Below are 24,325 nucleotides of genomic sequence, written 5' to 3'. Positions count from 1 at the left end.
GAGGTGAGCAGGGAAGCATCTCAAAGGCAGTCCCCTGCCTGACAATGGGAAGGCTCCACCTTGGCCTGACATGAGACTGGGATCACAAATGGCATTCCTACTGGTACACTAAAAATGATTCTGTAGTGAAGTGACAGCATGGCTGAACACCCTTCCACTTCTGAGGTGACCCTCCTAGAAGAAGGGTGAGACACTGTCAGAAAATGCTCTAGTATTTCTCAGCCATCCCTAGGCTGTGGTACAAGATAAATGTCATTCTCCAAGGCTGTCAACATGAGCAAAATATTAGTTCCTTCAGAAGAGTTATACTCTTTCAGAATGACTCACATACATTTCTTTCTGGTTAATCATAAAATCTCTGCATGCATCCCCTTCCCTTGGCTCCAAGAGGCTGCAGCTATCTATAAAAACAGAAAGCAAGGCCATGTACCTTGTCAAGCTGAATATGTGCACAGCCTTATGCAGAAATTTGTGGGAGGACAGTATTTTCCTTGCACTTCCAAGGAAGAGAGCATTTTCCTGCCAAGTGCTGCACAGCAGCTGACGCCACGCATGTGGCATTAATGAGCCTGGGGATGTGCAAAGCGACAATTCACAGCCTCAAGATGAACATTCCATTCCCAAAGTTTGCACAAACTCAGCAGCACAAAAGAAGGGGTGAAATCCTGGCACTGCTTGAAGGCAGCAGAAGTTCTGGATACTGCCATACTAAAAGCTCTATTAACAACTAAGAGCATCATGTGACTCGTTTCATTTCAGAACAGAACTGGGAACAAGTGGGTTTAGATATGAAATCACGCACAGCCGGTGTTTCAATGCATGCAAAATAGAGAGTCCTTATTCTTTCAACGGTGCCTGTAAATCTTCTTCAGTAATAACAATTATTTAGAGGAAGTGCAGCAACACAGAATCTAAATAAGATCTACAAATTGTATTTTATGGTATCGTAATGTAGCATATTAAAGTTCAGTTCATTTCTTTGCGGGCTCAATAGTCAATAAAAATGATTTAATGGTGTGGGAGGCCTAATTTGCATAGAAAAGAATGAGAGGGGTGCCTTTTGGTTACGAAAGGAAAGGAGTGCTAAAATTTTTAGCTACCCAGCTAAAAATAGACACTAAAGGACATCATTTAGGCCTGCATTAAAATGTGTTTTCTGTAAATTCATTTTTCACTTCTATTACACACTCATTTGATTTACAGATTAACAAGATACACTTATGTAACGGAATAAAAACACAGCTAGAGGCAGAAATCAAATGCAAAAAAACACGGACCTATTAAATTTATCATGGTAAAACCCTCAGCGGTACTAAAAGTATTGAAACACCTGCTTTCATGTTACCTGGGTTAGCAGCTTCCTGACCATTGGATTAATCAGCCTATCTCCTTATATAACCTAATTATGCTGTAAACAACATCTAACCAAATTAGCAGCCTTTGCGAGGAAGTTCTGTTACAGAGACTTGGCATCCAGTTCCACTTCAAAGCAGAGCATACCTTCTCATGCTGACACAGGCATCTAATATCCATAATTCTTATCTGTGAAAGGGTCAATGCTTCAGGGAAACCATTTATGAACCTCTAATGGACTAGATTGTTCTTGGTACTGACATTCTTTGGAGCTTTGATTCTAAAACCAAGCTTCCTTGCTCTCTCTTGCTTAACGCCATCTCCATAAAAATTTAAATAAATTTACAGATTTACAGGCTGTTTTGAACTAAAAGGTCTCTGAATACTATTGAGGAGAGAGATGACGATCCTGGATGTACCACTCTTCTATTTGTCTCTCTCTCGAAATCCAAGAAACTGTGTGTGTGAATGACATTAGGGAACATTTCAGCACTCTCACCTACAGGTAGGAGACCATCCACTGCATGGATGGGCAAGGACAGGTTCAATCCTTCCTCTCTCCTTTCATTCAGTTATTGAAGCCTACACTTCAGTGCCAGCACTGAGACCACGAGCAGCTATCCAGCTGACTTCAAGGTTCAGCCTAGCACAATTCATTCTTTCACAGATCCACTTTATGTCTCCTGTTTGTGTCCTCTTGCATTACTATCCAACCTATTCTGCTGTTCTTCCAGACACCTGTTTGTCTTCTCTCATGGCTATGGCCCCTTCTGCCTGGACTTGCAACTAGACTGATACACCCATTTTAATGCATCTGCACTGAGAGTTTCATTAACTTCTAATATAAGCTCCTAGTTCTTTCAGCTGTTTCTGCTAGCATTTAAACTCATCTACAGTGAAGATCCTTAATCAAGTGAAAACTGGCAGAAGTGTATCATCTACTTGCTCTCCAAAGACAACTAACAAATGCACAGACCAAGAGCAATTCCCAGAACACTGACAAAGCTGGGTGTCCTACAGTCAGCCCCTTTATTTTGTCCAAGATAAAATTACTGCAGAGTCTGGTTAGGGAGTCCATCAGGGTGTAACAGCAGTGTAATCCAGTTCCAGTCATGTCTGTCTGAGAAACAGAGCTGTTCAACATCACCTTGAACACTGACCCTATTTCCCCAGTTCAAAGCAGTGTCAAGAGTGATAGTGCTTGTCACTACAGAAACAACTGTAATTCTAGCCTAAAGAAACCAAACAGATTTGAAATGTTTTTCTGCAATGTGAGCAACCCAAGAGTTAAAATTTTGCTCCTTGTGAATCACATTTGGTGTTATCCAAGAGGCAGCACTTAACTCCCACAAAGTAGACTGCTCTACATCACTTGGTTGTGTGTGTCTGATGCATCTGAAGCACTCCACTCTTGTCCACCCCAAAAAATATCACTGCACAGTGACACGGCCAGGGTAGCAGCCAAATGCCCAGCAGGATGGTACAGTGCAGAGCAGCTCTTCACACTTAAGAAGGTGAGAGTATCTGTGAGGGTGTGTTGGAAGGTGATTTCTGTTCCACATCATCTGCCTTCAGGAGCTATTAATGCTTGTTACTGCAGGAGCCCTTAGCCAGCTGGAAAGACCCACTCTGAGACAGCTCTGCCACCAGCAGTGACTAGTAAGCTATTACCATGACAAAGGGTTCCCCCACTGCCTTTCCTTTCTGGCAGGTGAGGTTTAGTCATTGTTCCATGCTATGACACCACCCTGCATGCAGCAGCTTGACTATTCATGGCAGATTAGACAGAAGATTCCTCAAGGCATATCCTGACTACAATAATTTCATTTGATGCAAACATTTGATACAGAAATGAAGTACAGAAACTGCTTCTTGTTCCCATACACCTGAGCTCAGCCACTTGCTCTGCTGAACAAGGCAACAGATTTACATCCTCTCTTTGCACGCAAACTGAAGTCCAGGGACTGGCTTTAAATTCCCAAGCTTTGGGTCTCACAGGGCCTGAAATGACCACCAAGCTTCTTTATTTACAAATGCAGCATTAGAGTGAAAGCTTCTGGAAGCAGCACAGAAGTGCCACAAGCTACCTCCTATACTAAATGGTGCAGTCAAAACATGACAACACAGCCCAGTCAAGCATAAATTCCTACTTTCCATCTCTGGTATGAATAAATGTCCTGCCTCCTTCTTCACTACTGTGTACACTTTATCACTTATCCAAACTTACTGAGCAGCTGAGGAAATGGTAGGTTTTGGTACCCTCAGTCATTCTCTGGCAGTGCAACAGATTTCTCTCCATCTCTTGGCAAATTTTCTACATAATACTTAACAAAAACCATTGGTAGCTGCTGCCTGTTTCCTTCTCAAGCGAGTGTTCAAGACATGTGTGAATGTTTGCATGTCCCAGATTTTGAGAAATGGTATGTGCTCTTTGAAAACTCTCCAGGCCGAAGGATTACCAGTCCACAAAGTTTCACATCCTGCTCCAGTAACAAGAAACATCCAGAAGCCTCAGGAATGGAGAAGGCAATCCCAAATGCCCTGTACTGACATAAGGCTGTAAGAATCCTTTTGACTTTTTAAATTCACTGTTGAAAATAAACCAAACTGGAGAGTGTAGAACAAAACTTATTAATCCCTCTTGAGGATGATCAGATGAAGAGAAATAGGGAATTTCGTGATCTTTAATCTCTGCCACAAGTCTAGAGCTTGGTAAGACAGGAGGCTCAGCAGAACCACTGCTGGCTTCTTTACTTCATTAATAACATTTCAAAGGGGAAAAACCAGCTCACTTTATCATTTCTATCTCCAGCTGAAGTTTTCCTAATCCCCCCTAGTAAGTAAATACTGCAGGGGAGCCATCTTTGCAATACACCTTTATTCTCCTCAGAAGTGGAAGTGTAATAAAGGACTGTCTCCTGCTCCCCCTCACCAGGCTCCAGCTTTTCACAGTGCTTTGTGTCACTGTAAAGAGACACAAAAATCAGCGTTTATGGAGCTCAAGAACTCAAGCATCAAATGGGGCAGTTCTAAACTTGAAATTCTACAATTTGAAAGCACTTTAAAAAAGAAAAATATTAGAATTGGTTCAACAACCAGTGCTGCATTACAGGACAGTATCTGATCTAGCTATTCAGGCAATATCAATAAAGATGTCTCCCACACTGGATAAACACCTTTAACATCAGAGCTAATAACTTGCAGGGGCTTAGCACTGCTAAAAGCTTGGAGAAGGAAGAGCACTGAAGTGCCCATGCGCAGGCTGTGCAAACACAAGCTGTGCTGGCTGAGCAGAGGGGCAGCAGGGAGGGCCTGGCTGCACCCTTGGCTGCTGCCAGGATCCGGCTCCGTGGCCGCGGAGCAGCGCGTTGGAGTCCTCAGCCCACTGGCCCCGAGGACACTTTCTCGTGGAACAAAGCCCATCCCCTCTAACACAGCTTTTTCCCAGGAACTGGCCCATATGGAATAAAATAAATAAATCACAAGTGTTTTGCAAAGGGGAAAAAAAAAAAGTTCCTGCTGTACATAACTCGGGGGAGCAGATGTTTTTCCATTAGCTCACTGTTCTCTGCTGCCCTGGCTCTCTTTGCATTTCTTGTGTGTAGCATGTTCAGGATAATCTATTTTTCCTAGGTTAAACTTTAGCATGTTACTGAGACAGCAGGTAGCCCACTCCAGTCCCACTGCGAGTACACAGAATAGTATCCTAGTCATTTTTTCTAAATGCTCCTTTAAGTTAGCCTTAGGGTCTACCTGGTGAGGTTCACAGGCTGAGCTTAGCAGGCATTTAGCCAAACTTAGATCAAATTACCAGACCTACTTTGCTGTGAGTGGCCATATTTGGTAAAGTATTGGGTTAGTCAAGAAGCTAAATTGTCAGATATAAACTACTAGTAAAGACAAACAAAGTGGACCTTGGAGTTAAAAGTAAGGCTTAAAATAATACAGTAACAGAAGCTAGAATATTAGAACTCTTATTAAAACTGGCTTGTAGCATTCTAAAATACTCTGTATAAATAGAGCATACAGTTATTACTGCCTGGAAATATAATCACATGTACTTCAGATAAGAAATCATGCCAGTTACCCAAAGAGCCTAGAACTGTTAACACTATTTCTTTCCAATACTGACATGCTTTGCTCTCTGGGTCAAAAGTGATCATATAAAAATGTCGAATGAAGGTAAATTTTGGTCATAAATTTGAATGATTTCAAGTATATTTTCCTTAGCCAAACAGCATGACTCTATTTTCTAAACAAAAAGGAGGAGTACTGGCATGACTTTTAGAAGTATTAACACTAGTAATCTCTAGGATTCCCCTTGCAGCTCTTCCTGCAGGAAGAGGGAGGAGTTAACAAGCTTTACGAGTGCCACCAAAGTTCCTTGCCTCTTCTCAAACTTGAATTCAAGCTCTGGGCCATGAAAAGCAGAACAAAGAGAAGAACTGAGCATACGGATTGCATAATGACCACCTCTCCTGGAGCTGCACCACCACAGCATGTGCACTGTAGCACTGTTCCTAAGCACTCCCTGAAATGAGTCGTTTCTCAGACACGGGGCCAAGAAAAATGTTTAGGCTCATAAATGTTAAAGTGTTCCAAGATGACTCTTCTTAAGCAGCCATTACATTCAGGAGGACTAGGGGGGGTTATTGTTAAAAGGGACCAGACAAGCTGTGTTAACAACCTTTGCTGCAGAACACTTAGAAATAGAATATGCCTGTCAGTGTTCCAAGCATGCCTGCTGCAGGGGAGCTCTCTAGTCTTTGAGGACAGCCCCACTACTCTTCCAAAGCTGTGACTACCTGTGCAGAAAACAGGAAGATGTGGAAGCCCACTAAGGAAATGTGTCAAGTTCCCTGCTGCAGATGACTGTACTCCCAGGTGGCCCTGTAAGAGATGGCTAGACATGAGATTAATGATGAGAATCCACCATTTTATCTTGATGCTTGAAAGAGAAAATGACTCCTTCTAGAGACCACAGATCCATCAAGCAGCTCTTTGTTTACAGGAGGCTACTAAAATTTAGCTTGCCAAAGATCACTAGGCATTGCTGCAGGGAAAGACAAGGTACAGCATCTGTTACAGTGCAACGCATTTGGATTTAGCAGCTGCACATCCAAAGATGGTGCTTTATTGTCTTCCCTACAAAACTATGCTGGTCACAAACCCAGAAAAGTTATATATAAAACCACTAAGTGTATGCCCTCTTACAGGTGAAATAAGCATCTTTATCACAGCACAAAAGGGATTACCTATTGGCACAGGGTTCACAGCCTTCCCTTCAGCCACTGTTAAGGGAACGCACATATTCTCATGAGCTAATTGTGAAACCCATAGAGAACAAGGGGTCTCCAGCTTGGAGGGACTGAGGACACTTCTGTACAAGGCAGGAACTCCTACTGCAGCTGCAGGATGATCCAGTAAGGATTCCCCCATGTAAGCATCACTGGATAGCTACCACACCCTAACAGTCCCTTCTGCAAGTGTATGTGCTGGCTTTGTGGCCTGGCCTGGCTGCTGGAGGCCTGTAAGAGCAGCCCTGCATAGCTGTGGGATAGCTGGTTTTGTGTGCCTCTTCCCAGTCTTAGTGCATAAAGCTCTAACTGCACCAGCTGGTTGGTACCATTGGTTTTCATGCCCTGGGATATGAGGAGGCATGGGAACTGTAATGGCTCTAATGGAACCCAGACACGACTGCAACCTGGCAATCTCAATCCATACCCGGGCACAGAGACACAGCCAGCTGCGTGCTGGGAGTGTCTGAGAAGGACAGATGCTTTGTTATAAATCTACTGCAGTATGAGGTTAGGAAGTTGCAGTAATTTTATCTAAGGATTTATGAGTCATGCTAAAAAGGTCCAAGTGTTAATGTCAACAAAAACAACAACACACAAGTCACTTCCCAAAGGCAGCTTAACATTTTTTCCCTTTGGAGATAGGACATTGAGGCATGAAAAAGTTAGGCGACTTGCTTGGAGTCACGAGATGAGTCATTGATTGAAAAAGGACAAGTCCAAGCTAAACCTGATAAAAATCTACAGCATACTGATGCAGACCTTTCATGAATATCAAGTGACTCCATATGCAGGCATCAGAATGTTACACTAATTGCCTGTTGCTTTCCACAGCCATTAATTTTGGGGTGAGCTGTAATGCAAAACCACCTGACTACCTCAACTTTCTCTAACCATACATTTCTGTTTAATTTGTTGTCTATGAAGTATCTCTAGTTTGGAAGTTACTAACTTCTTAGAAGTATATTTGTTCCTCCTTTCCCCTCCTTTCAGATGGGAAAGATCCTAGTAATGAAGGTCAGTGATACCCTTTGGATTATTGCATTCACTAAGACCAGCAAAAGGTCGACCCACTTCCAAGAAGCCCTCTAGTTATTCAGGCACTGTGCCCTTCTTCATAGAGAGTAAAGACTACCCCAAAATACCTGCATCTCTCTTCATCCCTCAGGATACCAGAATGCAGCAGCTTCCACACTACTGTGAGAAGAGAATGGCCAGTACCTCAGCAGGAGCTCATTAAGCTGCATCCATAACAATAACTGACTTCAGTAATGAAATTACAAAGCAGTCACAGTACATGTTTTCAAAATATCAATCCTGAATCAAGTCCAGCTAAAAGTAAGCATGAAGCAAAACAAAGGCTTAAAAAGTGATAAGACAGAAAAGTTACACCTAATAAAAATAAATTCTATCTAAAAGAATTAATTAACACCTTTCAGAAAGGTGCTCTATTCACACTGAAAAGCAATCATAGCAATTCACAGCAAGCACTAAGTCTTTATTGCTTTTGTCTTTTCAGACAGCAGCAAAAACATAAACTGCCTAGAGCTATCTTCAGGATGATGGACAACAGACACCTGACTTCTCATCATAATAAACTCCATTTATTTTGCTCCCCATCAGCCTTCTCTGCAGCCTTAAATCAGGACTATAACCTGAATAAAGCAAAATCTTGCTGGTGATTTTGAAGTCCACAGCACATTACTGAAATTTACATCCACACAAGTCATTAAGGTGAACACATGTGATTAACTTAAAGGACGATGCATTCCATAAGGTGACTTCTTTTGTTAATATTAATCAAACTGTAGCAAAACCAATGTAATTTATTTTGTTCTAGAACTAAAGTCTAATAGACAGGAAATTACCCACAAAAACAGCTATGAAAATTTTTGCTGAGAAGTAGGGTGAGACTGCCAGGTCCTATGTGAGAACTGTCAATTGCACAGATTACGAAATGAGAATTTGAAAGGTTCTCCTGCATGAAGAATAGAAAACTATCAGCAGCTTTCCAGGGGGTTCTGCTTTTATTTCTTCATTGCAAATGGTGAAACATCTAATAAGCAATCACAGCACTCAAAGGTAATTTCAAGGGTGCAACTGCAGGCCCAGTTATGGAAGAAAAACTGCATCTCCTAAAAACAAAATTACAGGGTTGGAACTCTATCAGTTCTGAAACGCTGGAATGCAAATGGCGTAATGTGCTGGGCAACTCTGTTCCTCACCAAATGTCCTACATAAAACCCCTCCATGGGTTTGGAGATTGCTTGTGGGTAGAGTCTCTCCTCACTGTTTTCTTTTCCCCTTATGTGCTCTGTTGTAGCATCTCTGCATCAATGTCTCAAACTGATAATCAACCTACAAGACCTTGGGAGGTTCAAACAGTCAAGGACAGAGTGCAGAACTTGCTCTTTCTAATAATTTTCACTTAAATCTCAGCAAAGACTGGAAAGCTCTCAGTCTAAATCACAGTTAAGACATGGTTTGCCCAGTCGTATCACAGGGAAGCGTGCAGGAAAAGGAGAATGGAAATAATTGTCCTCATGAACTACCATTTGTTAGTGAAGAACTACCTACCCTCTTTTTCAAAAAGCATATTACAGTGATTCCTAAAGTTTTCTGTGTGTTTTGGAAAAACAAAGGTGAGCTGAAAAATCACACTACTACAATCTTTTTTTGGGTCAAAATCAAATAAGTGGTGTTTCAAAAACCATCTGGGATAGACAGGCAGATTTTCTGCTGGAATAGAGTGATTTTCAACTAATGACTTCGAATACTCTGCTAATACTTACATTATTTGATTCACCACTGGAGGGAAAAAGGAACTCCAAGTGGCCCAGGACTTACCAGCTTGTAGCCAAATTTGTTCAAGAGTTGTCCACAGCTTCACAGGTCCCTGCTTCATTGTGCTGCTTTGCATAGTTACTTCAGACATGGCCTGTTCCAGTCTTGATGCAGCAAGGGAAGAGGCTCGTTGTGATCCTACGAACCAAACAAACAGTAATGTATTTTATACTTATTTATGATATTTCTTTGACTCATTGAGGCAGTGGGCCTGATCCTCCACTCACTGCATTGGTTTTATGTAATAAGAACTCTGCTGAATTTTCGCATGACAAACTGGAGAACTATGTTGTATAAAAGGTTAATTACTGAAAAAAACCCCCACTAAATTATCCAAGGGCTGCAGCTCAAACAAGCAAATTAAGAGACACAGTAATTTTATAAAGGTCTGCTTAGCATTCATCAAGGAAGCAACCATATTTTGCTCATTTGGGAAGCAGAAGTCTAGCATCAAATATTTTCCACAAAAACCCGTTTTATAAGCACAGACACCATACAATTACAACATGTGCCCCAGTAAGGTAAAAAATTCATACAGCATTACAAGGTAGCTTAGCCCCATTCAGATAGCACACACATTTCAAGTGACATCAATATCATTCTACTGATTTAGAGGCAGCGTGGTTTTTTCATTTAACCTTGGGGAGCAGAGAGTTCAGAGCTCTGACTATATTAACCTTTAGTATGCACTGTAACATTTACACAAGAATAAAGTATTTGGCGCCCACATCTTTGGGACAAAACATCACATCAAAAGCTTATCCCAGGAGGGCTGCATGGGCACTGACCACGTTCTCCAGTATGGCAAGTGGGATTATACTGGTGAGCTGACCCCCCAGAGGAGTATCAAGATGGTGGTAACAAAATAAGAAGCTACAAAATGAGATTTCAGAGTTGGCTTTGTAAAGCTTTGAGAAATAAATATTTTAATATACATAGGTTTTAATGTGATTTTATGGTTGATAAGTTCTTTCTTCTCTGGAGAGCTGCTGTGACTGAAGCACTTGTGTTGATTAGCATTACACTTGAATCTATCCTTACAGGCTGACCTCACAAACCACAAGACCCTGGAGTTAAATCCTGCTTTTTCTCTCCCGCAGCCACAGGGCATATGCACTTAATGGCCTCTCTGAGAGGGACAGCATGCTTTTCCAGCTGGAGTGTGCTGAAGAGAGGGCTGCCAAACCACACCTCCTCACCAGCAGACCGACACATCACCCTGTGGTCCCCAGCCACGGTCTGCCGGCCATCTCCGCTCCGGATACTGAGCAGGGATCCTGCCTCCCGCCAGGCATGAGGGGAGAGACATTTCTGCCTCACCCTCCTGTGCCAAGACACCTGTGCTTCGCGAGGCAGGACATGGCTGCAGCTTCTGCTTAACCCGAGGTGAGCATGTCATGGCTTGGGAGAGACCACAAGTGCAACTCCAAGCCCAGAACTGCTATGGGAAATATTTGTCCTATTATCTCATCGCTAACTAATGTCATTCATTTCAAGCAGGAGAACTTCAAAACAGCCCTGCAGCAGGCGCCTCCCACGGCTCCCTTGGAAAATGCAAATGTGTTCTTCCCAGATGCATTTCTTAAATTCCTACATCTTTTCAAAGACATTCCTGATCTAATGTTCCAAGAGATGACAGTGCAGTAATGTAGCAATTACTAACGGTATGGGTAAAAGCCATTCAGCTTTGCGGGGAGAATTTATTGTATTTAACAGTTTATTTAACTGATCCACCTTCAGACTGTTTCACTGCACGAGATTTCTCCCCCTGCCTTGCCCACTCACACTCCTGTCTCCCCCACGCCTAACTCCACCTGTGAGAAATTTCACTGAAACTCCCAGAAATTCAAGTCAGACTAGAGCTGTTTGACACAGGGAAAACACAGGCAGCTTCTCTGCAGTGCAGAGACAAGAAAATGGACACATGAACAGCTAGTGATGTTATTAGCAGAGCTTTGAAGTTAGGGCAGATTTCTTGCCTTCTAGATTGGCAAACTTGGAAAAAATTACACATGCTTTGTGGATTGTGCAGTCAGCCTAACCAGATTCGTAGATTAGCATGCTTTTAAAGCAACTTTCAGTACCACATTTTTCTGCCAAGACTGCCCTCTCCCAAAGAGGCTTCGTGGAGCTGTGTTTCTTGCAAGCACCCAAATGTAATGCTGTGCTGTTTGCACTGGGTGGGCAGATGGGCTGGTGTCTTATTCACATCCTTACAGAGCTCACCAAATCCTCTTTTCCTTGCAAGAAAACTACATCACTGTAAGGCCCCTTTGTGCATTTTCGAGAGGTTTACACACAGCCTAAGTAGATCCAGTTAGAATCTACTGAAGTATCCTTCCCTCACAAAGCAGACTTCACGGGAATATAACAGCATAATTGCTCTCAAAGAAACCCAAGTTAGCTGCTCCTCTTCTTCTCTTCATTAGCCCAGCAGTTGCCAACAGGGGAATTTCAGATTGAGACTGATCCTGCCCACTGCAGTGGGCATCTGCACAGCCAGACAAATGAGACCCAAGTTACTTAGCGATTTACAGTGGAGGCTCTTTGCATTTAACAGCCCTTGCCATTCCAGTCCTTTGATGTTTACTTTCTTTCCCTTTTTCCAGCCTACAAGAGGAAGCAAAATACTTTAGGCAGAGACCATGCATCCCTGCTGGGTCTCAGACACAGATACACTTCTTGATCTAGACATGTATATGCCAGATGATCAGGCTCCCTCCAAACCAGCCCATGCTCCACTTTTGCCACTGCTGCTCTCTCCCATCTCTGTTGGGATGCTCACAGCAGTTCTCCTTAAAGCCTGCCTGACCAAATAAACTCTGTAAGAGAAGGTTTTTGCCAGTCTGGCCCTTCTGGACTGAAAGGGGCTCAGCCACATCTCTGAATGTCAGGCAAGCAATATGGTACCCCTACGGTTGGGCTCACGGCTACTGGAGCCACAAAGGAGTTTAGCTCTAATACACTATATCCTGAGAGAGGAGGTCAGCGTGTGTCGCACTGGCCGGATTCTGACCTCAGGGTGGCGGGGGGAGATGGAAAAACTTCAAGCAACATTACAAAAAAAGGTATCTGAAAGTCTCATTATAAGAGATCTCTTCCTAAAGAAACGTGCTAAAAAAACCTCCCCACAAAACCTGTCTCACAGAGCTTTAATGTCATGCCTCAAAATACATGCAAATGTTGGCATAAGAAGGTATCATATCAATTTGTTATTTTAGTGCAGTCTCTTTCTCTATTTAACAGCTCCACTAGACAGAATATAAACTTCACATTTTACAATAAAGCCCTCCACACAATTTTGGAAGTAACTCATAAAAATAACAAACTGATTTTGTTGTGATGAGCTCTACACATAAGCCATACAAAACCTACCTAATTAATTTTAAAGCACTGTTCTAGGGTGTTTTAAGACCAAAATGTCCAAGTTTAATATTTTGCATTTATGAGAAAACTGCTATCAAAATAAAAATGTAGCTCAGTAGATTTACTAGGCTTATAAGAAACACAGAATTCCCGAGCCTAAATCACTTCAGGCAAAAGCACTGCAAGATAAGACTAAATCAGAGAAAGAATGAAACAGCAAGGCAGCTGACTGATATCAGTGAATTTAGTTAGGAGCACTGCTTCAGTTAGCAGAAGATGAAGAAAATAAAGAGGAATTAATCTTTCTGGCAACAAACCTAGAATTCTGGCATAGCAAATAATCTTACTGTGGTCTAGCTGAGGGAGAGGCCAGTGTCAAACCCGGCCACAGAAACCCCCACCCTTCAGTGATGAGCCCAGAGATGACAGAGCGCCTGCGCGATACAGCGATGCTGCTGCACGCTCCCGGGGGATTTCTCAGCAGACAGCAGTGCCTGTTCCACAGCCATGCAGAAACAGCAGACCTCCTCCCTCCTTCAAAGCAGGCAGCCACAGCCCCAGCTCTGGGGAAGCACAAGGGCAAGAGGGGCTAGAGCTGTACCCTGCAATCTCACCCATTACCGTCTTCAAAGAGGCTCCCAACAGGGACAGCAGACCCAGCTGCCTCCCTTCTGCAGCTGGAGAACAGCAGCACCCAGAGCCTGCAGAGAAGGGAGCCACAGACCCCTGCTGCAAGCAGCCAGTGCCAGCCCCACACTAAGGTGGGTGGTGTAATTTCAGTACAAGCTCCATTCTTACATCCATTGTGGGGGCAACCATGTTAGCATGGAAACCTGGATTCTCAAAGTGGAGGAGGAATATATTTCTTGGCTAAAACCAAACTGCATTCAGTGCAAATCACTTCAGATGCATGAAAAGCTGGTTCAAGGCTTGTACTTTACAATAACTTGCCCTTCTTGGCAGACAGCACCATGGCATACAGAACAATTAAGACTCAGACAAACCCTAATTCCTTGGAGACCCATGAGATTTATGTGTTAGGTTTTTTCTTGCCCAGTTTCCGAGTCTGAAGTTCACTTTCTTTGCAAGTGTTACTTCTACATCCACAAGGATAGACATTTGATTCCCTAAAAAACCCTCCAAGTTAAAAGGCAAGTTTCTCACATCATCATCTTGTTTTGAGCTAGGGTTTTAAAGGAAGTACCAAATATCAGGAGACTTATGATGAAAATCACAAGTCAGCAGCGCTCTCTGAAAGCTTCCTCTCCCCCTTTACTGCCAAGATCAGCTTTGATGTCTCAGTTATTTCCATCTGACTGTATCTGTGACCGTGAATATGTATTTACCATATAATAAAGCATCACAAGGTTTATGCACAAATCCCAAAGCGAATCACCATCTAATAGGAATTGACACTCTCACTCAGCTTTCCAAAACCAACAATAGCAGCTGGCTTGATCAGGACATCTAAAAAGGATTAAAGAGGGAGAGACAGGGTGAGGGAGGGAAGGAATAAAAAAAACAAAACAAAACAAAAACAAAACAAAACAAAACAAACCCCAAAAACCAAACCAGAATTATACATCTCAGAGAGCTTTGTAAAAGCAAGCAGAAAGTCCTCACTGTGTTTTGCATAGGGAAGCCAAGGTACAGGCAAACCACAGTGCCACATCCTGCAGCAGAGCTGGCCATGGAGGCAGACCTGGACCTCCTGACCAGCAGCCCAGCAACACAGATGTGTGCAGGCCCACCACCCTCTCCGAAGAAAATGGAACATTCATCTCTCACAAAAAGCACAAATCTTGTTTCCTTACCAGAATCAGTATCATGAGCATCTGGGAGAGTGAGATGCAGTCCATTATGCTTTTTGATCACTGGTGTTTCAGTCACACTACTTCCTTTCTCAGAGCCACTGTAAAGAAATGAAATTGTGTCACCTGCACACCTGTCAGTGCAGAAACGTTCTCCTCAAAGCAGGCAATAGTCGAGCTGTCATGGTAAGTGAAAAATCAAGGTTTCCAGTTGTGAGAAATCAGCTGATTGAATATATTAATCCCCACCCCACTGGCAATGGACAGGAAGCTCAGAGACTGCCCCACAGGGGCTCCAGGGCACACACTGGTATTTAGTTTACTTGGCTATAGGGAGTCTTTGCAAACCACTGGACAGGAAGCACGTTGGCAGCCAGAAGTCAGACCAGAGGAGGCCCACTAGCAGACCCACACCCAGCAATAACCACCATCTCTTGGGCTTGTATGAAGAACAACTTATTCACAGGTCTACTTTGCTGATCCTTTTGAAACGGACCAATTACCACCTTCCACCTGGGTGCTAATTTCTTCATTCTTTCATTTCAAAGGGTTTATTTTCTCCCCTTCCACCTTTGTTCTGTTCAAAAAGAGGAGGAAGATAAAAGCTACCACATAGCACTGCTTTATGAAACAGGGAGCCTCTGGTCTGTTCTTGTACTAGACTTCTGTCCTCACAGGAGAGGCCTTACAAAGAGAAATTCACCAAAAAAATCATGTGGCTAACAAAAACTCACTTAACACAGATCTCCTGAGCCTTCCTGTCACCACATAGTTTGCCATCCCCCAAGGATCAGTGGTGATGATATCTCCTCTCATCATCCATTAAGGGACAAAATACCAAAAGGAAAAGTGACTGCCTTGGCTACTTTTTCTGGCACACTTCCAAGCCTGCAGCTCAGCCTTTGGACAATATTCCTTCCAGGAAGCAAGCTGTCAGAGAGACATGATTGGTGTGGATGCCCCCATCTTTCAGTCTGATGAGTCCTTTGGTAGGGATTACACAGAATTCCCTTGAATCTGCATTAATCTAGCAGAAGAATTAGCTTGGGCCTGCTATTTGGTTTTAAACACAATTATTCCATTATCACACAGAACAACAGCAAAAGATAAACCAAGTCTTGTCCTTCCCAGCTAATAACCTAAAACTGAAAGCCACTTACTGTCATTCATCATAACAGCAGTCATATTTAAAACAGCTAAATAACCTTCTACTTGGGCTTGGGGATCAAACATAACGTTTCTGTCAATGCACTCTGAATTCTTGGGCACTGGACTGTACCAGTCTGTCCTTGAATGGGCCTCCCTTGTCTTCCATACTGGTTTCCACACTGGAAACTCATTTGAGACTGTCAGGTAGTGACAGACAGAAGGGAAAATTAAATTATCTGTCCTATGCCTCAGCCTTGCCTAGACAGGACTGACCCAAATATAAGTGCCCTGGCTGGGAGCTGCTGGTGGAACTGTAGGAGCAGCTCAGTCTTACTCCTGTGTATGCAGGAATAAGGCAGCTGCACTTTCAAATATTACTGCCATGAGGCAAGTGCTGCCTTAATGCAGCAGCCACCACCATGGAGTCACTGTTCAGGCATGTGCTGAAACACTGGCTAATACACTGCACTCCCACTCTAAGGACAGGTGAAGAGACTGGAAAATCCCAGGCTGAAAATCCTGTGTAATGCATTGTGCAACACAGCCTCTCCCAATGGCTTTGTTATCCCAGAGAAGGGCTGAAAGTTAACTACCCCTTAAAAGCTGCAGTACAAAGCCCTCAGCCAAGAAAGCTTTTCCATGCACCATGGAAGGGATAGTAGCCAGATGATTTGCTTTCTGCATACAGCACTGGAAAGGCTGACAGCAGGACATCTACTGCCCATGTTTTTGAAAGGTAGTTGAGACAGTGGACCAAACAGTGACAAAAATGTTGAGCAGAACACTTGATTGTGAGACTGCAGAGGCACCAGTTTGTCAGAGAGAAGACAGGAGGAGAGTTGAACAGGGCATATGAATAGCTGCTGGGGATAAAATATTGGGCCCTGCAAGACTTTTTGGTCTGTCAGAGTCACAGTAAGATTCCAAAGCCAGGAAAAAGGCCAGACAAATGCAAATAAAGTGCCATTTAATTGTGTAGGCAATTATCTACTGATTGAACTAATAAAGAGTATTGGGTGCATCAGCTCTCAACTTTGTGTAAATACAACCTTCTCTTTTGCAAGAGGCCCTAAAAAATGTTTTTGTCCAAGTCTCACTGATAAGAATTCCCCTTAAGTTCCTTTGCAAGCCCTACCCAGAATATTTTAAATATTTGTTAGCTGACACTGCTGCAATTTGCTTAATACAAGATGCTTCCTGGGTCACTGAATCCAGTCTAAAACTGCAGGTATCAAGCTGATTCTTGTTACCTTTCAAGTAGTATTTCCCAATAAAAAATACTTTCTGATGTATTTTTGAGGGAAAAAAAATCCCCACTGGGAATAGCAGGGAATACACATTACAGTTCCTAAAAGCAAAAGCAAAGCAATTTGTTTTGTTTAGGCTTCTATGGCTAAAGCTTATCAAAAGCCTCTAAAGCTATTACATCTTGGGTTTTTAAGTGTAAGAGCCAAAGCACAGCTTGGGATCCAAATGCAGTCCAAATGGCTGAACTAGTTATTTGTCTGTTTTCCAATGTACTCTCTACAGTCTCAGGCTTGCAGCCCCCCCGTGCAAGAGAAAATCTTCCTCAGTCATAATTGTTCAGTGTGGATTTGATCAGCTTCATGAGGACTACTCATGGGTACAAAGATTATTCATGTGAGAGGTACACGATTGAATCCTTAGCTAAAGATGCTAAGGCCTAAGGAAATCAATGATTCAAGTCTGTAAGAGACCATTGCTGCTATGTAAATATCTTGATTTTTGTGTTTGGTTTGCTGCTCATTAGCTAAACCAACAAGAATTACTAATAATCCCTCAAGGACAACTTGTACACAGGCATTCACCATTCTGTACATATACTTCTGGTGTTTATAAAGCTTATGCAAATGCATACAGAAACTGGGGAACAACTCAAGCTACATCACCCTGCTGTCTTGACTGTTGCCATCAAGCATGTTGTCCTTCCCATCAAACACAAGCCCTATGGCCATTATCGGTGCAGGATCTTGGTACAACATTCCCAAGACATTGTACACTGGTACCTTGACTAGGGCAATATCCAAAGGTGTGGGAAGGAAGAAAACCCAACTCAGTATCTTCCACACTTTCTAAACTTTACCTTTCAGCGGGGCAGCAGATGAAAGGGAGGGAACAGAGAACGCAGCATTGTTTGAATGAGGATTTACTAGGACAAGGAAGGGAGAAAGATGCTACATCCTTCCCTTCTTTCCTTGCCCAGTTAGCACCAGGCTGTGCAACCAGCGTGCAACTGCATCTTATGAGTTTGGCAGTGTGCCTTTCCTTGGCTTACTCAGTTCAGGGCTGTGTCACCCCCACACATTCCTGGGTGGTGCCAACTACTGCAGTCTGTGAACAATAGCTGATGAAAGCTCAGTTCTATTGGGGAAAAAGAGAATCTGCCCTCCATTCTGGACATCCAAATATGGATAGAGATGTTTAGACATTTGGATCAGAAACTCGTAGTTCAAACTGCTTCTTCAATATTCAAATACTGAGGTTTTGGTTTTGTTGCTTTTTATTTTTTTAAAAATAATGGCTATTAAAATCTTGCCTTTTTTTTTAATCACTGCCAGAAACATTACTTATCTTTTAAACAGTACTGTTTATCACCATTTTTGAAAAATAACTCAAGTGCCTAGAAAACTTAAAAAGATAACCACATTGCAAATAACAAATCTGAACTTGCTACAGTGGAGAAAGCCTACCTGTGCTGTAAAACATTGTATACCATCTGCCACATCCTCAACATATGTCTGCATGTCACCAGAGCTTCTTCAGGTCCTTTATGTATCCATTCCAGTTTTACTTTGGTGAAGAGTAAGCTGCAAGATGAAAAAGAGTAACTCCTGTTTTATTGGCATCTCATAAAAGTAGAGAATCAGTATCACTCCAGCGAGATCCTGGCAGGCAGCATTTTTACTTGCTTTGTACGTGCAGCAATAAAAGAAAACGCCGTAGCACAAAACATTTCATTTGGCTCAACTTTGATTCCCCACAAGGAGATGAGAGGATTAACAATATTCCTCAGCTGCAGTCAAATTTGCGTCACAAAGCTGGCAGGACAGTGTTAAAAGCAAAGCATTGCAAAGCTAACAAGGTGAAACATACACTGAATCTCATTTTATTTTGGACAGTATTAAAAACAGGAGAAAAAGGAATTGCCATAATACATATGCCCAGGCTGTTTTCTTAGTCTGGCATCTTCTTATAGCACTTGCTTATATAATAAATTTCAGACAAAAACCTCAGCACACTTAACATACACAGATAATTATGTAATGCCTCACAGGAAGGAAACGCTTTTGCTTAACCCCAGCTGGCAATCATCTCATGGCCCTAGGCAAGACAGCTGATAGCCTTGTACATTCTTGTTCTAGGTAGTGTAACTGCTGCTACTATTCTTATACCTAGAGAAGACGTACTTGCACAGACCACTGGAATTCAGCAGAATTGGGTCATGCAGAGGTTAGAAGGCAGATTTGGCAATGACATAACCTACCACTTGCTGCCAGCGTGGCTTTTAACACCATCCTTCAGTACACCCATTTTATTTTACTTGTGAATATGATTTATTTCTTTTATATTAATGCAAACTACTTCTCTGCTTTAACTGTTTTGATACAGTCCAGTATCAACACAATTTTAATTCACTTGATATGGCTAGCAATTAATCCACTGGAAGCACATATGTGTACATACATGCACACAACAACAGCTGAATGTCAAATATCATAAAAAGTTTTGTGATTGTGACTTGCAGGCTCCTGAGGAATCCAAACTACTTCAGAAAGAGACAAGAGCAACTGCATATACAATGTTAGAGAAGAATTTGCAGCTGAGTAGGAAATCCTTCACTTGGAATAATTAGAAATCTATTGCCAAGACTGTGTGGTGCATAACTACAGGAATGTGCTAAAATGGCAGTTCCATTCCAACTAACAAACGTTAGGGTGGACATCTGTGTTTTGGGTTTCTTGTTTGGTTGGTTGGCTGGTTGGTTTTTTCTTTTGGGGGGTGGGGATGGTAGTGAGCAAAATGTAGCCCAACTGTATCAACTGCTGTAGGGAATTCTGCTCATCCCTGCTGCAATTTGACCTTGTAGAACAAGCAGTCAAATTCCTCAGGTACAAACTTTGACTAGGAAAGGAAGATCAAGATTCATAATCAAGGGAGTTTGTCTTTGCCCTTTACTATTTTACATCCCTACTCTAGATCTTTGATTTTCTTGTTACTGATGTGAACAAAACAAATACTAATAAAAACATCATCTGCTCTTAGAGATACTGACCCCCTAACTGAGAGGAAATGCCTCCATGATTCAAGTAATTGAGGCTGATACAGACTGATCAAAATTTTGCTGGGACAAAGATGTAACAGTGGATGAACTGTTAATAAGAATGCGTCTGAATTCAGAGGAGTGGTTAGCAATGGCACTGGCCAGTGATGCTTGCTGCTCTGTATCCCCAGTGAACTGGGCTCATAAGAACAAGGCCTGTTTCAATAGATCAGAATACAGAGTCAATCACTTGGAATATATATCACACTTGAAACATGGGAAGTTACACCCTGGAGTGCAATGGTATTACAAAAGATGTGCAGTTCCTGAGCAACAAGGCAATTTAGAGGTCAAACAACCCTTAGCATCCACATACAGAAATGCAATCAGGTAGGAGCTGCAAGACTTGGCTATTCTTGATCATAGCATCAGCAAGACACTTGTTACAACCTGTTTCTAGTTCTTGCTCTTTGATTCCAGAAGATGACTAAAAATGGGATATGGTTCAGAAAATGGTTATGCAAGTGATCTGAGGGCTAGAAAAATGTATTTCATCAGAGGCTTAAGAAGCCCAGTTTATTTGGTTTAACCAAGCAGCAGCAAATAAATTATTTTGTCCCAGCCTGCAAGCACCTACACAGAGAAGTATCTCACTGTGAGTCTTTGATGTAAAAGAAAAGATGCAGAGAATCTAAGAATTTTTTGGAAGCTGAAACTCATCAAATGGAAATTTATACGTAAATGCATTCACACAACTATCAAGGAAAATAATCTTTGCAGCAACACTACCTTGTGTGCACAGTAAATTCTGTAGTCATTACAGCCTTTTCAGCAAGACAGGATACCATGTGGAAAGCAATGGTAGTGTACAAAGAGAAGCTGTGGGTTTCATGCACAGGCTCATGAGTGACTTTCTTTGGGCTGCGCTGTGCAGAGGGGTAAGACTGCATCACCTTCCTTCTGGAAACTACTCTATTAAAAATATTCTTCTGGTCCCAGAAACGAGCACATCAAACAATCTAGGCTATTTTAAGCATACAGAATAATTTTTAAGCCACTACAAACTTTCAAAGCAAAACCCCTTCTAAAGCACTGTACAGCCCTGCCTGCAGCAGAATGGTGGCCAAGGAGTCCAAGGCCCAGAGACCAGTCATATTACATCCCAGAATAATGCCACACTTTTCAACATGGGAAGATGCCACTCAGTGTTAATTAAATAGAAGAATCTATTAACAGTCAAACTGCTGGACAGGAGGATTATATTAAAGGCTCCTTCTCCCTTTCACATTAGTAGGGACATAGATGGCTTATCAGCAGGCAAATAAAATCAGTACATAATATATTTATACATTGCAGTTAAACATTAAAAAGACAAAGCAAGCATTTCATCACTCTGCTATTTACTGCTTACAGTGAGTACATGTCAGCTGCTCTGGATGAAGGCGCTATGTTCTATCTCAGGAGAGAGAACAACTAATGAAATCGGGGAAAAAAACAAGTCTCTCACAAAAACATAATGAAGCCTCAGCACAATACTATCAAGAGTCATAAGGCACAGGCACACTACAGGATCTTGCAGACACGGTGCTCTACTAACTGCTGTGGTAATTCACCTGGGGAATAGTGTTATCCATGTCATCGTGTAGTCTTATAATGAACCAAACCAAAAGACAAATGGGAAGAATGTAAGAAGCAAAAAGAATCAAACCATACCAGTGGCAGTAGTAAACAATGCAATTAAACATGATAACTAATAGGGAAATACAATCAGGGTATCAGGCTGCATGTGCCATACGCTGTTAGTATCTCTCAGTTTCTAATAAGCTTTGTAACAGTGAAAACAGGTAAGTAAACATATTGAGAAAACACTGAAGTGAAGCAGTATCACTTATCTCAGGTTTGTAATTTTATTAGTGAGCAAGCACTCTTGCTACACATAAATCTACCGAGTATTGTGTCCTATCAGTGTCTGTGCACAATTTGAGGGGAATAAACAAAAATTACGTACGCACAGATCTCACCTTATCATATTTTCTTAATATCATTGTACATTTGTATGATGCTTGTAGTATTAAGCAGTGCAGACTTTTAAAAAGATTCAACACATAAAAATAGCCCCAAGATTATTGATATAGTCATTGGTAATTCTATTAGCCTGTGAATATGAAAACAGATTTGGGCTAAAGCAAGTATATAAATTGCTACTACATAAGCATAGGAAAACAGAGCAAAAAACCCCACAGATCTTTCTTGCAACGTGTATGATTTCAGGGACAGTAACAATGGAAAATAACCAGAACTTAATCTTGATATGAGACTCTAAGCTCCCTCTCAGTAGAGGTTTTCTTTTGTGGTGTAGGTGGACAGTATGCACAGGCTTTTTATTCTCTGATGTAACATCAGGCTACTGCCACAAGCAAACACAACCATCTATCACTCTATCACATTAATGCTGGCAAATTAAAATCTGTGTACAGTCGAATTTGGTCGAAGCTCTGAAAATTCAAAATTAGGCTTTCCAAGTAACACAACTTCAATAGTATAAATTACCATATCACTATAATATGTCATGCCTTGACAAAAAATGAAGAGACTGGAATCTTGGAAGACCTACAAAAATTTTCAGAAGTAAGCAAGCTACTTTGGTTGATTTCAGAATTCATTCAACATTTGTCTTCATTAAGACTGATTTCAGTTGCTTATACTCATGATGTCTCAAGGCCTGGCCAAATACACCTATCTAGCACTTTCAAGAGTCTTCTAATCTTACGTGGCTAAATGCTCAGCCTCTTTAATAAAACCCATGAAGAAAAGAGGCAATTCCTTCCTGTCCCTGACAATTTAATTACTGAGGTTTAATAGCTAATTTTTACTATCAGAAGATCTCACAAGTGCATATGCTATACTATCAATGCTTATGAGCACACCTGTGGAAGTTTTAAGTTGCTATGTATAGCAATAACCAATTGACGACTTTATGGATGCTCTAGGATTCTGTAAGATTTATTAATCAGTTAATCATTGGGACTTTTAAAACCTGCTTTAAAATTGAGTTCTTAGTATCAAAGGTAGCCCTTGTACTACACATTTATACAGAATCACAGTGGGATCTGTGTCTTATCACTTGACAAGCAATAAATAATGCCAGTATTGTAACCAACAGTAACACCTTCCACTCATTTCAAGGCTGAGAGACTACATTAGGACTAATGAGTATTATGTAGTCATTTTTCTATATATTTTGCCATTCACTGTCTGCTTAAAACCCCTCCAGTTTTTCAGAGCTTGTCAGCAGCTGCTCAAAGATCTACATGTCTTCGAGCTTTACCAGATCGGTGCTGTCATTCCCCAAAGTCTTTCATTATTTACTGAGATTTGTCTACCTACACACACAGCTGCTGGGTTATTTTGGATTCTGAATGCAAAGGAAACAACAAGACACCAAAACATGCAGCAATTCACCAGCCAATTGTGTACATTAGCATGAAGATACTGACCTTCTCCAGCTAATAAGTGTACTTTGTTCCTCTCTTTTATTAAAGGATGGGATGCACGTGCCTGGCTTGTTTGTACGGACATTTGCCCGGAGACGGGAACCGCTGCCAGCCCCAAGAGCAGCAAATGCAATTCATTGAGTGCCTGGCTGGTGGGGCGTGGAGCAGCAAAGTGCCACTGGACAGCAGAGACCAGCTCACACTACTACCTCTCTGCAGCCCAGATACATGCTCTGCACCAGCTCCAGTGAAAAGCAGGGGACTGTCACAACCTGGGTGGGTGGATGACCTGAGTGTGCCCTCTGAGGAACTGCGAGGCATGGATTCAAACCCCCAACACTTTGATCACTAGCTCTTGAATCAGCTGCTTCTCCTTTAAGGTAAAGGATATAGAAGGAGGACACAGGTGAATACAGGACACAAACTGATCTAACAGAGCTGGAAAGAGGATGAAAGAGACAAGAACAATGATCAAAGTTTTGGAATGCTTTTGATATATAGAGATAGTAAACAGACTTCTCAGCCTGAAAAAGAGGCTGAGAGAAGAGATGACAGATTTATAAAATCATTAATAGCATGAAGAAGATCAGGAAGTCAAAGCAATCTGTGTTGTTTCAATGAAAGAAGGAATATCCAATAAAGCAATCAAACAGTGGATTTAAAACAAGCAAATGAAGTGCTTTTTCATACAACACAAAAGTAAAGTGCAAAACCCATTGCTGCAGGATA

General features: G+C 41.9%; 1 protein-coding gene across 5 annotated transcripts in view; it reads right to left on the bottom strand.

The window, feature by feature from the left end:
- TTC7A (tetratricopeptide repeat domain 7A) overlaps positions 1–24,325 on the bottom strand; it is a 190,653-nt gene that overhangs the window by 42,846 nt on the left and 123,482 nt on the right. For all 5 annotated transcript variants that reach the window (XM_069009784.1, XM_069009786.1, XM_069009785.1 and 2 more), the window contains 3 exons: positions 18,532–18,648; positions 14,675–14,772; positions 9,498–9,632 (listed from right to left, as the gene is read on the bottom strand). In XM_069009784.1, the coding sequence (XP_068865885.1) occupies positions 9,498–9,632; positions 14,675–14,772; positions 18,532–18,648 (350 nt within the window). The remainder of the gene's footprint in view (positions 1–9,497; positions 9,633–14,674; positions 14,773–18,531; positions 18,649–24,325) is intronic.

Source organism: Aphelocoma coerulescens, chromosome 3 (genome assembly GCF_041296385.1).
Source record: "Aphelocoma coerulescens isolate FSJ_1873_10779 chromosome 3, UR_Acoe_1.0, whole genome shotgun sequence".
NCBI classification, from domain to species: domain Eukaryota; kingdom Metazoa; phylum Chordata; class Aves; order Passeriformes; family Corvidae; genus Aphelocoma; species Aphelocoma coerulescens.
Note: the sequence above shows the minus strand (reverse complement) of the source record. Positions and strands in the feature narration are given on the sequence as shown.